The sequence below is a fragment of the Coccidioides immitis genome, assembly GCF_000149335.2.
Source record: "Coccidioides immitis RS genomic scaffold supercont3.1, whole genome shotgun sequence".
NCBI lineage: Eukaryota > Fungi > Ascomycota > Eurotiomycetes > Onygenales > Onygenaceae > Coccidioides > Coccidioides immitis.
The window spans coordinates 5248124-5264038 of record NW_004504310.1 but is presented as its reverse complement, the minus strand read 5'-3'; the positions used below and the strand labels follow the sequence as shown (position 1 = coordinate 5264038).

Here is a 15915-nt window from a genome sequence, read left to right as displayed (position 1 = left end):
TCGCTGCCTCCGCGCGGCTAAGTCGGTCAACTGGGACTGGGCGGTTTTTAAGGGCCGCATCAGCACCAGCATCAGCAGGTCTGACGATGTCGATATTTTGCTCCCTGGACCTTTAACTGCAAGGTTTCTTACCGCCTATGCGGTCCTCCCACATCCCAACTTGACTATATTTGGTTTGATTGCTACCGTCGCTACGGAGGACTGCAAAACGTACCCACTTCCAGCTCTTTGTTTGCTGTTAACCAAGCCGAGTCCAACACCACACTTTACTAGTAACCCCATCCACCTATCTATCCATCGACCTGTTTGCAAAATGTTTTCCTTGCTCACTGCTTGAATCGAGTGTTTCGTGGTGGAGATCTCGGGAAATCAGCACCAAACCAAACGTACCAAGCCCCTCCCCGACGGACGCTTCCTGAGACGCTATGCGGGGAGCAGTGGCGGATAACAATGTCGCTGGTCCGCATTTTGGTGATCAAGCTGGCATCGGCCCGGACGTGACGCATAGGCAATATTTGGATATGAAATCATTGCAGGATATGGCCGCGTCATTAAATCTAAACGGAGATGTTCCAGTAGGCAACCTCATATCAGCACGGGGAGATTCGACCCCCACCTTGACTCCAACTAACGGTTATTGTTACGATAGCTGAATGAACTAGTTCGAATTTCCGAGGATGCGATCCAGAAATCGAAGATATTAGCACAACAAGGGCAGCTAGATCTTGCGCTTGTGCAATATCTTCGGGCATCGGACGTCGTCATCAATGTAATTCCAAACCACCCGGACTTCAGTTACATGAACCGTCACCATCCACGGTGGGCAGGCCAGTTCTCGGGGCTTATGATGGTGAGCAATCCCGTTGAGATTCTTTCTACCTTTGATTCTACCCTTGCACCTTGCTAACCTGGGCCAAGGCTGTCAATTCCCAACACGCTACCATGGAGAATATCAAGCGGAAGCTTAGTTCGCAGCATAATCCGAGCTACGGTCATGAGTCCAGCCAGTCGCGGCCAAATTCGGGGGGTTATAATGCTTCGCCAATCCTGCCTTCGGAATCCTCTCGTTACGAAGCAGCGCAAGATCCCCGCGATATCCCCATTCGCATGCCAAGTCCCTCAAGCTTCCAATGCTCGCCGACAATACCAGCAATACTGCAAATGCCAGGGTCACCGTCGAGGAAAATCAAACCTGAAGTGAAACCCAAACCGGAAAATCTAATGGGGAAGCCTACAGAGGAGAAAACAACGATGCGGGATCCTCTCACGCAGCGATTTGCCGAGTTAAGGAATTCGCACATAAAGAGGACTCCAATCGACTATAGTGGTACAACTCTAAATAATGGCACCTGGGCTCCTCCGTCCGCAGACTCTCATACATCCCAACCTCTCTCGCATTCGCGCCCTCGCTCAGCGTTGGATCCACCACCTCCTCGCCCACTGGGCCCCAGGGAGATGAATTCTCATCGTACTGACCCCCCAGCTCCACCCCCGAAAGTGCCCATTTCATCGGTTGAACCATCCCTTCCAAGAGTTCCTAGCCCTGCATATAGTCCGGTGACTACCGTCCCATCCCAACCGCCTCCGAATCCTCCCAGGACTTCCGTTGATAGCATTCGCCCTGTATCCTGCCGACAATCCTCTTCTTGGATGGGTGTATCGAACGAGACTCTTACCGTCGTTGATGATAACCCATATCGATCCCGTACCCCGAACGGTATGAATGCAGAAGGAGAGCTAAGGAATAATACAGCAGATATGACTGTCGGTGAATCAATTTCCGCTGAAGATTTACTGCAATTTTTGCGAAAATACGACATTCTGCTTATCGATGTCCGTCCGCGAGATCAGTATGACAGTGGCCATATATATTCAAAGTCTATAATATGTATCGAGCCGGTCATCCTCAAGGAAAACATGTCCGCGGAAGAGCTCGAGGATCGTTTAGTAATATCACCAGAAGCTGAACAATCACTATTTTCCAAGCGGAACGAATTTGATCTCATTGTGTATTACGATCAAAATACAAGTGATCCGTCATACCTCTCTGGTTCTCCAGCGTCGAGCGCTGTGCCTCATCTTAGAGCTCTTTACGACACACTATACGAATTTAATATGTATAAGCCGCTCAAATATGGCCGACAGCCAGCTTTTCTTGTCGGAGGACTGGATGCTTGGGTGGACCTTGTCGGTCAGCAGTCACTATCAACCACGCACACCGCAGCTATTATGCACTCTGTACGGGCACGCAAACCCGTTCCGGGAAAGTACCAGCCATTGAGGAGGATGCCAACTGCCAGTGCCAATTCAAGCTGGGAGGTGAAGAAAAGGAGATTACGTGAATTCAAACCTTTGAACCCAGAGGAAGAACGGGCGTGGCTGGAAAAGGCAAAGACTGAAGAGATCGATCCATCCAGCTATGGTGCAGGTGATGGCGTTATTACTGAGGAACCCGAAGACCTCGAATCGGCTGAAGCCGAACTGAGCTCCTCTTTTGTTCATTCGTATGAAGACTTCCTTCGACGGTTTCCTGAACCCGGAGACATTCGACAGTCTATGGCTGGTCTTCCCATGACCGACCATCAATCCACTCAATTCCATGAGCCACTAATCGCACATCCTTCTCGGCCGCCACCAGCGGTGCCCCGTCCATCTTATAGCGGTGTTACTGATGGCCGACATATCCAACCCTCTTTTGCACGTCAAGCCTCTGCCACGAAGCATGCATTGTATAAAGCCAGTTCTCCACTTGATCGTATTAAACTTCCTCGAACCGGCCTCGTTAACTTTGGATCAACCTGCTATATGAATTCGATCATTCAGAGTTTAAGCGCAACAACCGAGCTGACCAAGTTCTTCTTCAATAATCATTTCCATACTGTCGTTCAAAAGAACTGGAAGGGCTCACAAGGTGTTCTACCGGGACTTTATGCCAACCTAGTACGGTCGTTGTGGAAGAATGATGTTGAAGTCATTCGGCCCACCTCTTTCCGAAAATTTATTGGACGCTTGAATTCCGAGTGGGCGGGTAGCCAGCAGCAAGATGCCAAGGAGTTTTTCGATGTACTTGTCGACTGCCTGCACGAAGATCTTAATGTAAACTGGCAAAGAACTCCCCTGCGTCCACTGACAACAGAACAAGAAATGCGCCGTGAGCGAATGCCAATACATCAAGTCTCGGGAATCGAATGGAACCGATATTGCCACCGTGAATTCTCTTATATATCTAGTCTTTTCGCCGGGCAACATGCAAGTCGCTTACGTTGTACGACGTGTCGGCGTACCTCTACTACCTACGAGGCTTTTTATAGCATCAGCGTAGAGATCCCACCATCCGGGAAGGGCGACATTTACCAATGTCTCCGCAGTTATTGTCAAGAGGAGATGCTTAGCGGGGATGAAGTTTGGAAATGCCCTCATTGTCGCACTGAGAGAGAGGCCACGAAGCAAATCATCCTGACTCGTGCGCCCCAGTTTCTTGTCCTCCATTTTAAGCGATTTTCCGCATCTCACCGCCAACAAGCTCGCAAGATACATACACCGGTGTACTTCCCACTCTCAGGCTTAGACATGACTCCTTTTATGATTCAGCCCCCTTCCACTCCGCCTTCTCAGCCTCAACCCAATGGGAATCCCGCCCAGACGTCTGCAGTGTCACAATCTCAGACCGAACTTTCGCCGAATGACCTGGCAACGTCTTCTCCGTTCATTTACAATGCCTATGCCGTTGTGCGACACTTGGGATCGACAATCCATGAAGGCCACTACATTTCTCTGGTTCGGGACGCTAATCGCGACTGTTGGCGCAAGTTTGACGACCATCGTGTCACAGATTTTCAACCTGGCAACCCAGGATCGTCTGATTGCCTTCAGAGCGAACAGGCGTATCTGGTGTTTTACGAACGCGCCCCCAGAAATTAAGCTCTTCTTGACGCCCTTCTGCCCTGCAGTATGACCCTGAATGATGAACGTACGATGGCAGGTTGTTACTTTTCTCTGGTTTATGAAGCATAAATGCTATGTGACATGATTTGGATCTGTGATAAAATTACGTTTCTAATTTTTTTTTTTTTTTTTTTTTTTTTTTTTTTTTGGCAGTCTTCTTTTTCTCTACTCTGTAAAGGCCAGTTTTCTACTGTCCCACGATCACTGCAAAGCCTATAGCGGATTATTGATCTAGACAGTATGAAGAAGATTCATGTTTTGAACAGGCGGGGGGTTTTAATGGATTTTTCAATTTTCTGGCTTGCAGTGATTTTTTGACCCCGCTACACACAAATTATGTCATTGCAGATTATACCCAGCATACATAGCGCCCTTTTATTTTATTTTATTTTTTTTTTTTAATTCTGATTTATTTATTTTTGGGCTTGTGAGACTGAGACTCGAAGAGGCCAGCACAGAGCCTCCCATCCTTCAGTGTTCCCTTCAATTGGGCCACTTGGCATCTCGCGGTTATTCGACCTCACTCTTTATCCACAATTTTGAAATCCAGGCGGCGTTGGCCCTGAGGTTGGGGGTTTCTCACCAGAACTCAACAACACCACTTTCCGGAGCATTGATCCACTGGTGAATAGTTGACGAGTTGGATAGCTAGCGCAAGACTCAAAAAGCACATGCAAGGCAAACAGCGACATCACAGTTTTTTCCCCTCTTGGAATACTAGGTTTCGAGTAAAGAGTTGAGCCTAACAGGCGGGATCCCGAAGTTACACTTGACTGTCGTATCTCCCAGTGTCAAGCCTAACCGTCTCGACTTCATATCAGCGTTTTGGAAAGTCAGATAGTTCATCAAGCATTTTGACTCCGCATCTCTCTAACTATCAGAACCAAACCTAGCATTCACAGGAGCGCCATTTCAAGGGGAATATTTCATTTTATTGAAGGATCTGTACCACATGTGATTGTATTTTGCTGCGAGACGCTTCTAGTCGAATGGGTAAAGCATCGGTTTTAAGCTTCAGTCTAAGCTTACGAAGTTTGGAAAAAGGTGTTCATAGCGTTCCCGTCTGTCTGGATAGAGCGGGCGATTGTCGCGGGTGCCAGATCTCGGCTCTTGAGCGCTCGATTGTTCCAATTCGTTATCCGCCTGAGATTCTTAGATTGATCCCAAGAGCCGCGGTGACATTCGTTTGAACTTGGAGGAACACCCAATTGAAACCCTCCCAGCGAGACTTCAGGAGGATTGTGGAGAAAAGGACGACCCCATACTTCGGCGGTCCACGGAATCTCTGGTTGGGCAAACTGCCTGTCTGCACCTCAAGGTTGGCTCGCCAAGGTCCAGGGACCTTTCTCGCCAAACAAAATTTGATCCTTCATGCGACAACTGCAACAGCTACCGAAATTTAGTCACCACTGGATGCGAGAATGTTGGTCCGTTCGCAGGCTCGCCGTCATTTGACCTGACCCGTGTTGAAAAGCCGACGATGGGTTCCTCCTTGACTCGTCGCACTAGATAACTCTTCCTGTGGAGTTGCCGGGGAATCCCATTTCCGTCTTGACGATGCCCCTTGCGCACGACAACTATCCTTTGCGTCACTCGCGTAGCTCACGGCCAAAGTTGCCCATGGCACAAACCGGGACGAAGCCCTGGGGGATGTAACTACTCCGTATAAATGGGTGCAATGAAGAAAGTTGTCCGCGCTGTTCGACCCTTGGAGACATATTCCCTGCCCACCAGCCTCCCCACATTTCCGGGGTCGTACGAATGGGCTGAAGGCTTACCGAGCAACCTCTGATTCTCCTTTTCCGTCAAAAAATCCTTGTGCCTCCCTCAGTCCTCGGGGCTCCGCACACCCTCCCCCTAATAATAATAATAATAATATAATAAAGGCTTAAATGGCCAAGCCCAGTCATGGTTGCAAGCCCTGTTCCAATAAGAGAAATGTCACAGTGGCCATTACCCAGGCTTGGGGTCCAGTCATTTCTTTCAGCTTATACCGAGTATTTCAGCTTCAGGTCTCTCCAACAGGGGATTCTTTTTGACCGAACCCGCTTTAGCAGCCTCATGTTGCTCTAAAGCACCTTTCAAAATCCAACACATATACATACCCTCATAAGCTATGAGCCAGGCCTGTCCTGGGAACAAGCCTTTTTTATCCGTTTGGGCGCTTTGACATGACGTTGACCCTGCATTCTAGATTCTGGAGTCTAGGTCTCTCTATTCTCTACCGGACGGTCAGGGTTTACTTATGAAGAACGTCTAGCACAACTCTACATACCGTTCCTGAATTCACAAGCCCGCTGCAGACTAGATCAGGGTATGAAGAGGCGATTTCAATGGTCATCCTCATACCACCCTTGCAATGGTAAATATCGGGCTGTCTACGCCTGGCCATCCAAACCGAGGATTGCAGCTATGGCTCGTCGGGGTCGTGATGGTCTTGGTGGCCGCGATTTTCGTGATCGTGCGCCTGGCCGCGAGATATGTTCGAAGCGGGATCCAGATGGATGATTGGACCATTTTCGCTTCATTGGTAATGATCTCGAATTGCACCTTTTATATCGCACTCCCGATCCTTAACTGACTCTTTTGGTAGACTATTTCAGCGATGTTTACCCTTTCTCACAATATAGGTTCGTTATTCACGCTCTGCGGTTACAACTCTATTCCCGTGTCTCTGAGCTGACCGATATAAACCACGCACGCAGCCATACATTATGGATATGGGCAACATTCTATGGACCTCGAACGCGATCGAAGGATCTCCGCACTCAAAGTTGGACTTCCCTCTGAGCAGACCCTAGTACCCTATTGGGTCGCTACGACCTCCGAACTAACTGTTCTCGTTGCATAGGCTTTATTCGTCTGCCAGGTGCTTTACAAAGTGGTCATTTGCCTGACCAAAGTATCGATATTATTGCTCTATGTGCGGGTCTTCTCGATAGCCAAGAACTTCACACGGTGCTGTATTGCCATGATTGTATTCACAATCATATCGGGGATAGCTTTTCTCGGCCCAACGATCTGGCAGTGCAGACCAATTGCCTCCTACTGGGACCGTTCCATAAAGCACGTTTGTATAAGTAACCATGCCACTTGGTTATCATACGCCTTGATCAACATAGTTACAGACTTCATGATACTATTGCTTCCGGTGCAGCAGGTGCTCCGCCTTCAGCTGAAGCTCCGAGATAAGATTTCTATTATTATGATTTTTATGCTTGGTGGATTGTCCGTGAACACATGTCCCGCAATCATTGGAACTACTTAATCGGACTAACCATAAATCTAGTGTCTGCATAACTAGCATCATCCGAACTACCAGCCTTGCTGCATCATCGAACCTCCAGGATGTCACCTGTAAGCCCCATCTCCCCAACCCCTTGGTCCTCAAAACGCTAGCTGGACATAATTTTGCTCAAAAAAGAAATCTCCAGGGCATACCATCGGCGTTTCGGTCTGGAGCACAATCGAACTCAACACAGGCATCATTTGTGCCTGTCTCCCCATGATCCGCCAACCGCTCTCGTTTATTTTCCCCAACCTCTTCTCTGCCTCGGATCGAAGCAATTCCCACCCATACGAGCATTCATATATGACTGCCTCGCGGCACAAATCCCGCTGTGATCGCTCTGTGCCGACGGCAAATCGGAACTTAACCTGGACCCGAGACCATGCCGACCACGTATTCATTGCGTCTGTGAAACCGGGTGCGCGGGACGGATACATGCATCGAACAGAAAGCGAAGAGAACATGATAGACCTGGAACTTATGGATCCCAACGGGAATGGGATCATAAAGACAACAAACGTGTCTGTCTCAGCGTTCACGAGGTCTGACTATGGTCCCTCGCCGTCACATAGCACGAAGTAAAATTTCGTCTAACCTGTTCTTTCTCCAGTTTCCATTTTTTTTTTTTTTTAATCCATTTTTACGGAGTAACTGCCAGTGTGATGATAATGTGGAATTATGGTTGGGCGGCTTTTTTTATTTCTGAAAATAGCATTGTTTCCTTCAATCCTTGATCCTATGTTTCCTCAGCCTCTGTATCGTATATCTCTTGGGCTGCATATATGCATACATAGATACAAAGCTCACTGGATGAAATCTCCAACACAACATCTTCTCAACCAGCCCAGCTGGAAGAGGCCGAACAGGGTAGCACACAACAAACACATAGCGACTCTTCCTACAGGTGTTTTGGGTAAGGTCATGCACAGCCAGGCCGGATCCAATCAACCACCAGGCTTGCGAAGATTCCATCCCAAGAAAAATTATTTCGTCAAACGATGGAGTATACAGAGTAACTGCACTATAAATAGCAATTCTCGATGCCTTTAGCATATTAGTGGCCCCAGGAGGGATTATCCTCCGATGTCCAGAGCTTTGCTCAAAACCAGTTACACAAAAGAGAGCAAGATCGACTTTAACGACTCCATACACGGTTGGTCAGCATGGTGCAGGAAAAAAAAATAAAAATAATAAAGTTAACTAATCATTCAATCTGTCATACAAAAATGCAAAAATAAAACTCCTTTATGCCTATTCTTTCAAACTTCCAGAACTTAGGAATACGTAAAGCTATACCGAAGCACCAAAATGCTTCTTCAAGTCTCAATTGCTTTATAACATTACAAGTAGACTCTAGGTCTTAAGCCGGAATATTTTTTTTCCTCTTTTTTTTTTTTGGTTTCTCTTTTGATATTTTTACAATTCGTCATGGCCAGATGGCTCGTCCTCTTCTCCGCTAGGGGCTTCACCAGCACCGTACAACTTGCTAGTGATGGGATAAGCCACATTGGAGAGCTTCTCTTTCTGCTCTTCGAAATCTTCGGTTGTCGCAGTAGCGGCATGTTCTTCAAGCCAGTCGGTGGCTTCCTTAACAGCCTCAAGGATCTGCAATAGCTGTTAGTTAAGTGGCTATACAGTGAATACAAATGCAAGGAGTGTCATACAGTTTCCTTGTCGTCATCCTCAATCTTACCACCCAAGCCCTCCTTGTCGTTGACTTGGTTCTTAAGGCTAAAAGCATAGTTCTCAAGGCTGTTACGGGCCTCGATCTTAGCCTTCATAGCCTTGTCCTCATCGGCGAACTTGGCGGCTTCCTCAACCATACGGTCAATCTCTTCTTGAGACAATCGGCCCTTATCGTTGGTGATCGTGATAGATTCAGCTTTGCCGGTTCCCTTGTCGCCAGCAGTAACCTTCAAAATACCATTGGCATCAAGTTCAAAAGATACCTCGATCTGCGGGACACCACGTGGGGCTGGTGGAATTCCTGTGAGTTCGAATTTGCCCAACAGATTGTTATCCTTGGTCATAGATCGCTCTCCTTCATCTGCAAGGCATTAGTAACGCGCGTCAACTGAAAAGGATTGTGGAAGCAGAAACTTACAAACTTGGATAAGGACAACGGGTTGGTTATCAGCGGCGGTAGAGAAGATCTGGGACTTGCGAGTAGGGATGACAGTGTTGCGAGGAATCAACTTGGTCATGACACCACCAGTGGTCTCAATACCAAGAGTCAAGGGGTTGACATCCATGAGAACGACTTCCTTGGCACCCTCATCGCCAGAAAGAACACCACCTTGAACAGCGGCACCGAATGCGACAGCTTCGTCAGGGTTGATACCCTTGCTTGCCTTCTTTCCACCAAAGAACTCCTCGAGGAGTTGTTGAACCTTGGGGATGCGAGTAGATCCACCGACAAGGACAATGTCGTGGATTTCAGATTTCTTGACCTTGGCGTCCTTGAGCACCTGCTCGACGGTACGAAGGGTCTTCTTGAAGAGATCCATGTTGAGCTCCTCAAACTTGGCTCTGGTGAGAGTCTCCGAGAAGTCGTTTCCTTCATGGAAAGCTTCGATTTCAATGCGAGTAGACATCTGAGATGAAAGAGCTCTCTTGGCCTTCTCGACTTCGCGCTTCAGTTTACCCATGCTCTTAAGATCCTTTGTAATGTCGACATTGTTCTTCTTGTTGTATTGCTTGGCAAGATAGGTGATGACTCTCTGGTCAAAGTCCTCACCACCGAGATGAGTGTCACCAGCGGTAGCCAAGACTTCGAAGGCGCCGTTATCAATAGAGAGGACAGAAACATCGAAGGTACCACCACCAAGATCGTACACGATGATCTGGCGCTCGTCACCGGTCTTGTCGAGACCATAAGCGATAGCGGCAGCGGTAGGCTCGTTGACGACACGGAGGACGTTCAATCCGGCAATGGTACCGGCATCCTTGGTGGCCTGTCTCTGGTTATCATTGAAGTAGGCTGGGACAGTAACAACGGCGTTGGTGACTGGCTTGCCGAGGTATCCCTCAGCGATCTCCTTCATCTTGCCTAATACCATGGCGGAAACCTCCTCGGGAGTGAAGTTCTTTGGCTTTCCGTTGACATCAACGCGAACCTGTGGCTTGCCATCCTTGTTGACAACCTTGAATGGGAAATGCTTGATGTCATTCTGAGCGTCCTTGTCTTCAAATTTGCGGCCAATGAGACGCCTGTAATAGCGCAGTCAGTACAGGTACCTTGCAGACGGGAGCTATAGAGCTCGGAACAACATACTTGATGTCAAAGATTGTTCGTTTAGGGTTAGAAGCATATTGATTCTTTGCGGCATCACCGACCAGACGCTCCTCGTCCGTGAAGGCCACGTATGAAGGAGTGATTCGGTTACCCTGGTCGTTTACCAAGATTTCAACTTTTCCATTTTGCATCACACCAACACAGCTAGACATGGTCAGTTAGCGCTGCGGGTCAAGGCTGAATTAGGGACTGATGGGGTGTGCATACGAGTATGTGGTTCCCAAGTCGATACCGATGACTGTTCGATTGCGGAGGTTAGCAGAGAGTCGACGAGGATCTGAAACACGCCTTCATACTCCTCTGTGAGACATACCTGTTCCATAGTTTTCTTGAAGGGGAGCCTGCTCTTCCGCGGCGTGTGCTGTGCCCAACAGGGCCAAGGGAGCGATGAAGACAAAGAGAAGGTAGAAGATCGTGGTCCACGCGAATGGCGAGGAAGCCACGTCCCGCCTCGATTGACGAGACATCTGGAAGTGGGTAATTAAGTGTAGGAGAGAAGCAATGCGGTGATCTCTTCGCTGGTCCGGGCTCGCGGCTCTCTCTCTCTCTTTGCGCTTCCTGGTATGACAAGGTGTAGCTTCAGGCGCTGGCTGCTTTTTCACCGGGAATGAATGGGGAAGCAAGAAAGAAGGGGAGGGTATAATATGAAAAAAAAAGAACAATAATGAAAAAAAAAGAAAAGGCAAAGGAAAAGGAATTAAGGTGAACAGAAGAAGGACAGCTCCAAACCTGAAGAGGGACGGGGGAAGTGAAGGGAGAAGAGCATCCGGACGGAGAGCTTTATCTGCGTGTGCTGCTGTGAAGGAATAGTTGGCCTTTTCGATCGTCGGCCAGCCGCTAGTCCCGTCGCGGCCTAGCGCCGTAGTGGCAAGCTTCCGTGGGGCTTTCTCGGCCTATTTAGGGTTTACTCTACGCCTGCTGATTGGCCATATTTGCTGACTCAGCGTGTCTGGAGATTTCCACAAACCGCCAGCATGCGCCACTGTGATTGGCTCGCTGATGCTGTCTATCTGGCCAACTCCAGCGTGCTATTGCCACTGCCACCCGCCTCCGTCCAGACAGCATGTTGCGGCACCTTCCAGAAGCGAGTAGAAGGCCTGGCGACGATAGGTACAGTACTATCTCCTGGAACGTCCTACTGTGGCTACGTTGGCGTGAAAGAGCTCTGGCTTTTGTGGTTCTCAAACAAGCTTCCTTTATGTCATTTTGGGGGGTTTCCGCCTCAGCAGAAATCTTCCTCATAACACCGTTGTAGTAATAAAAAAAAGATATGCATTCTATATGTGTCCTGCATAAAGAAAACTCCTAGAAAACCTTACACAGTTCACCGGCCTTTTCAATGCCTTACTTGTGCCTGATAGATTGTGCCCGCATGCTCGACTCCCATCCGAGGATTTCTAGACGTACCTTGGGACCTAGCAGGCGGCATGGCTTCGAAGCCCTAATTCAACTACTCCGTATTCCGTGCCTGTAAAGCTAAAAAGTGATCGTCACAGGCTTCCCGCCTCATCTTGGCGAGTTTCTGAGAGAAATCGCCGTCGGATCGAATCTTCATGTATAACTACTCCGTATGCTCCATCTAGAGTGTATAAGCGCGCCCAGCTCGGAGTCATCATGAATTTTCTGCGGACCACCATAAGGAAGAACAAATGCAAAGATCGTCACCCACACTTAATACCTTGCGTAGCTATGCAAAAAAGAAACTGCGAGAACGCTGTGGCTCTATCAACAGAAATGCAAGCTCCATCGTCGATGCAACATTGTCACGTGGCCATAAACATGTAATCATTGGAAATATGGAGGTGCTGAAATTCCCCGATCCATCTACACAGTATGATCCTGTCAAATGCAATCCCAAATTCCATCCCGTCGATCGTGTTCCGTTCATTCCAATAATCCTGCAGCCACAGTCTCCCCGCTTGCCCTCAGCACCACTCGCGCTGGCGCCTCCAAAGGTATCGGTTGGTCCATGTCAACCACGATCCGCGCAACCATGCCCGGCGCCACAATCTTTGGCTTCTTTTTTACCGGCGTCCCCGACGCCTTGTCTAATGTCGCAACGAGGCGTGAGATGCGGCCCGGAACATGCAGACGCCCACGATGAAGCTCAACGTGCATCGGAGTTAGATGGTCAAAGGCTAGCACCTTCGCCGTGAACGAGCTGATATTCTGCACAGGAGAGGACGGGCTGCAGATGACGTCGCCGGTTTTGAGATGCATAGGATCAATATCCACGAGGTGGAGCACAACGTTGTTCCCTGCCACTGCCCAATCTTTAGGCTCTTGGTCGATTTCAAGGCTTTTGATCGTCGCCGCCTCTCCGCTCGGCATGCTCAAGACTCGATCTCCAACCTGCAAACTACCAGCATCAATGCGCCCCGAGATAGAGAGTTGATTCTGCGCTCCTCCCTTGAAGACATCGGCGATCGTCATTCGTAGAGGCTTTTCAATGGCATATGCGTAAGATTCTGCAGTTTCCAGCTCTTCAATCAGTGTCCTTCCCGAATACCAAGCAGCATTTTTATCTTTCGTCCGCGAAATGATATTCTCTCCGCGAAGGCCGGAGCATGGGACGAAAGATATGTTTTTCGGCTGAAATCCAGCGGTAGTCAAGAATGAAGATATTTGCTGCTCGATTTCATCAAATCGCTCCTTCGACCAGTGCACTGAATCCATCTTGTTCACCGCAACCACCATTTTCTGAACTCCCATGCTTCGAACTAGCAAAGCGTGTTCTTTTGTTTGGCCTTTCAAGCCAGATTCAAAATTCCCCGTGCTCGCATCGATCACAAGAACTGCGAAATCGGCCTGGCTAGCTCCAGCGATCATATTGGGTACAAAGTCGCGGTGTCCAGGCGCATCCAGTATCGTGAAACTCGTAGAATCGGTTTCAAACCTGTTCGTCGCAATATCGATCGTCACCCCACGGGCACGTTCTTCTGATCCCTGATCGAGAACCCAAGCGAGGTGAAACGACCCTTTTCCAATTTTATCGGCTTCTCGCTTATATTTATCCACTGTACGCTGGTCAATAGCCTTCAAGTCGTATAACAGCCTTCCCATAAGCGTGCTCTTTCCAGCATCAACATGCCCTACAGTGAGATTAGCCGTTGTCCAGCATCTAGATTGGACCAGTGCCTTACCAATGACAACGAAATTAGCCGCTTTCTTCCTTTTGGTTTTGCGATGCTCTTCTAAGACATCTAGCTGTTTGCTCTTGGGTTTAACCGATTCTTGTACCGAAAGTTGTTTAACATCGTCCGCTAGGTCGGATGTCGCCTTGGCCGACGACTGGGCTTTCGCTTGTTTTGCCTTATTTGCTAGGTAGTGTTAGTATTATTATCTAGCTGAGGAGCCAAAAATCCAAACCTTTAGCCGCATTTTGCGCATTAAATACAACGTCATCGGGACTCGGTTCTGCAAAATTAAAACATTCAGTAAAACCCTGCCCGTATAGTTTGAGCATATCAAATCCCCGCCATGAACAATAAGACGATCCTTGGCCGCTTCGGCTTCCAACTATTACTGTCGCGAAGGAAGAAGGCCGAGCAAGAAGATCTTCCGTTAAAGGCACCAAATCCCCTTTAGGGCTCGGGCCGGGAGCCTTCACAGGAAACTTCGGTTTCTGGTCCGATTCCATAGGCTCACGAATTTCCAGCGATGGATTTTTTTGAGGACCAGGACCAGGATCAGGGCCTCGAGCCGGTTTTCGAAGAGGAAACCTGGAAAGCCGGGATTCCGGGCTAGCCTTGGGTCTGGCATTACTTGCTAGCCTATCTAGTAGTGAAATCGAAGTACTGTGCTGAGTTTTAGGAGACGACAGAGAAGAGGAAGGCTCCGCATCCGTAGTCTCTTTTTCGGCCTTATTCCTTTCGCTTTCCTTCTTCTTTCGCGCAGCAGCAAGCGCGGCGAGCTTCGACATCTTCCCAGAACCTTCCGGTGCTCCGCCTAGTAAGCCAAGCCGAGGATAGAGTGGCTCAACCAATATCTCTGCCTTTCGATGACTGGGAATGTTCAACCACGGAGAATCTTTGAAGAAGTCACGAGCCGAAAACTGGGTCGGGCACTGAGCGCCATAGAATGGAAGCGGGTAAGGCGAAACTATTTTTTGAAAGACAGCAGTTAGGAACTGTTTAGTTATTCGCTTCGCATCAGCTGCCTACAATACAGTTGACAACAACAACAATAACGACGACAAAGGTAAGCAAGGAACGCACCGTGCTGGAAGATAGACGTAGCCCACGACTAAGAGGATCGAGCTTCCTTTCCGGCAGCCACCAAGACTTAAAACTAAATAGAAACTCACCTTTTCCTTTTGACTTTGCTTGCGCCGCTGAGGCCGTGGCACCTGTCGTCTGTTGCTTCGGTGTCTTCTTTGGCGTCTGCGGTCGGTATTTCTCTAGGAACGTCCACCCCGCCTTAGCAAATAACCCGCAACACGGAGAGGAGCAAGAAACTGAAGAAGTCTTACTTCTCAAGTACGCAACCGTTTTATCCACGTCGTAATAATAATGCCATAGCGACTCCCATATTTCTTCTTCCTTGGCCTGAATCGGTGGCAGCTCAGAGAGTAATAGCTGCTGAACCTCCGCAGTTCGGAGCCTCATCTGCTCGCGATCCTCGGGGGACAGTTCTCCATCCTCGCCGTATTCGTCGTCATCGTAATAATCGTCGTCGCCATCGTATGCAATGTTCTTCACACGATTACGAGACATTGCGATCTGGGAGGGATAAGAAGTCGAAATGGAGGGAGAAAGTTGCACAAAGCCTCCCGAGTCCCTGAAGCTTATTGATGTCGAAGCTAATCTCGGCGTGGGGCGAAGTGAAGTGAGTGCCGCCCGCCAGCCAACGTCATTCCCCCTCACCACTTCACCGAATGCTCAGCTTGATGGGCAGACCACAGAGAGATATGAAGCAATTTTGCTCGCATTCCAATGCCACTTGTAAGTTTTATATTTGATATTGATATGTCACTCTTTAGGCGTTGTGCAGAGTTGGCCATTGGCTACATATGTAGGATGACAGTACTCCGTACATGTTATCTGAACCAAGCCCACAGTGCAGCCTGTCGGGAGGTTTGTTCAATTAGAACCAGGCCTCTTATCCTGCCCAACTTTTCCAATTAGGGACCAAAAAAAAGAAAAAAAAAAAAAAAAAAAAAAAAAAAAAGGTAAACGTTGGCTGCAATTCATTCCACAGGCAGAAGTGGCAGATGAAGTAGTCAACAACGCATCACTTCCTCTGAGAGAGATGATTCCCAACCAGATTATGTATGCTACTATCCAACATTCATAGCCCACTCATTACATTATGCCTTTTAACAAAGACCGGCTCTATGTTGCTGTTTACTTCCATAAGCACCCCGGAGTGTTTGTTGTCCCAATTT

General features: G+C 48.5%; 5 protein-coding genes across 5 annotated transcripts; 2 read left to right on the top strand and 3 right to left on the bottom strand.

The window, feature by feature from the left end:
* Positions 1 to 89: 89 nt before the first annotated feature.
* Positions 90 to 4058, top strand: CIMG_01227 (ubiquitin C-terminal hydrolase). The gene is made up of 3 exons (XM_001247455.2): positions 90 to 575; positions 650 to 850; positions 919 to 4058. Exons 1-3 carry the CDS (start codon positions 426 to 428, stop codon positions 3919 to 3921), a joined length of 3354 nt encoding a protein of 1117 aa, XP_001247456.2. The 5' UTR covers positions 90 to 425; the 3' UTR covers positions 3922 to 4058.
* Positions 4059 to 4970: 912 nt separating this feature from the next.
* Positions 4971 to 6286, bottom strand: CIMG_10701 (uncharacterized protein; the record flags this gene model as incomplete). The annotated part of the gene is made up of 5 exons (XM_012358869.1): positions 4971 to 5251; positions 5407 to 5588; positions 5724 to 5802; positions 6051 to 6072; positions 6221 to 6286. 5 exons carry the CDS (start codon positions 6284 to 6286, stop codon positions 4971 to 4973), a joined length of 630 nt encoding a protein of 209 aa, XP_012214292.1.
* Positions 6287 to 6304: 18 nt separating this feature from the next.
* Positions 6305 to 7816, top strand: CIMG_01228 (uncharacterized protein; the record flags this gene model as incomplete). Its single annotated transcript, XM_001247456.2, has 6 exons — positions 6305 to 6475; positions 6539 to 6575; positions 6651 to 6718; positions 6797 to 7173; positions 7235 to 7302; positions 7380 to 7816. 6 exons carry the CDS (start codon positions 6305 to 6307, stop codon positions 7814 to 7816), a joined length of 1158 nt encoding a protein of 385 aa, XP_001247457.2.
* A 592-nt stretch (positions 7817 to 8408) lies between these two features.
* On the bottom strand, positions 8409 to 11196 carry CIMG_01229 (chaperone DnaK). The gene is made up of 6 exons (XM_001247457.2): positions 10843 to 11196; positions 10737 to 10767; positions 10509 to 10673; positions 9339 to 10444; positions 8899 to 9281; positions 8409 to 8839 (listed from the first exon to the last, which is right to left on the bottom strand). The coding sequence occupies exons 1-6, from the start codon at positions 10994 to 10996 to the stop codon at positions 8651 to 8653; spliced, it is 2028 nt and encodes a 675-aa protein (XP_001247458.1). The 5' UTR covers positions 10997 to 11196; the 3' UTR covers positions 8409 to 8650.
* A 616-nt stretch (positions 11197 to 11812) lies between these two features.
* On the bottom strand, positions 11813 to 15693 carry CIMG_01230 (translation elongation factor Tu). The gene is made up of 5 exons (XM_001247458.2): positions 15001 to 15693; positions 14836 to 14928; positions 13899 to 14630; positions 13673 to 13849; positions 11813 to 13621 (listed from the first exon to the last, which is right to left on the bottom strand). Exons 1-5 carry the CDS (start codon positions 15242 to 15244, stop codon positions 12414 to 12416), a joined length of 2454 nt encoding a protein of 817 aa, XP_001247459.2. The 5' UTR covers positions 15245 to 15693; the 3' UTR covers positions 11813 to 12413.
* Between the last annotated feature and the right edge of the window lie 222 nt (positions 15694 to 15915).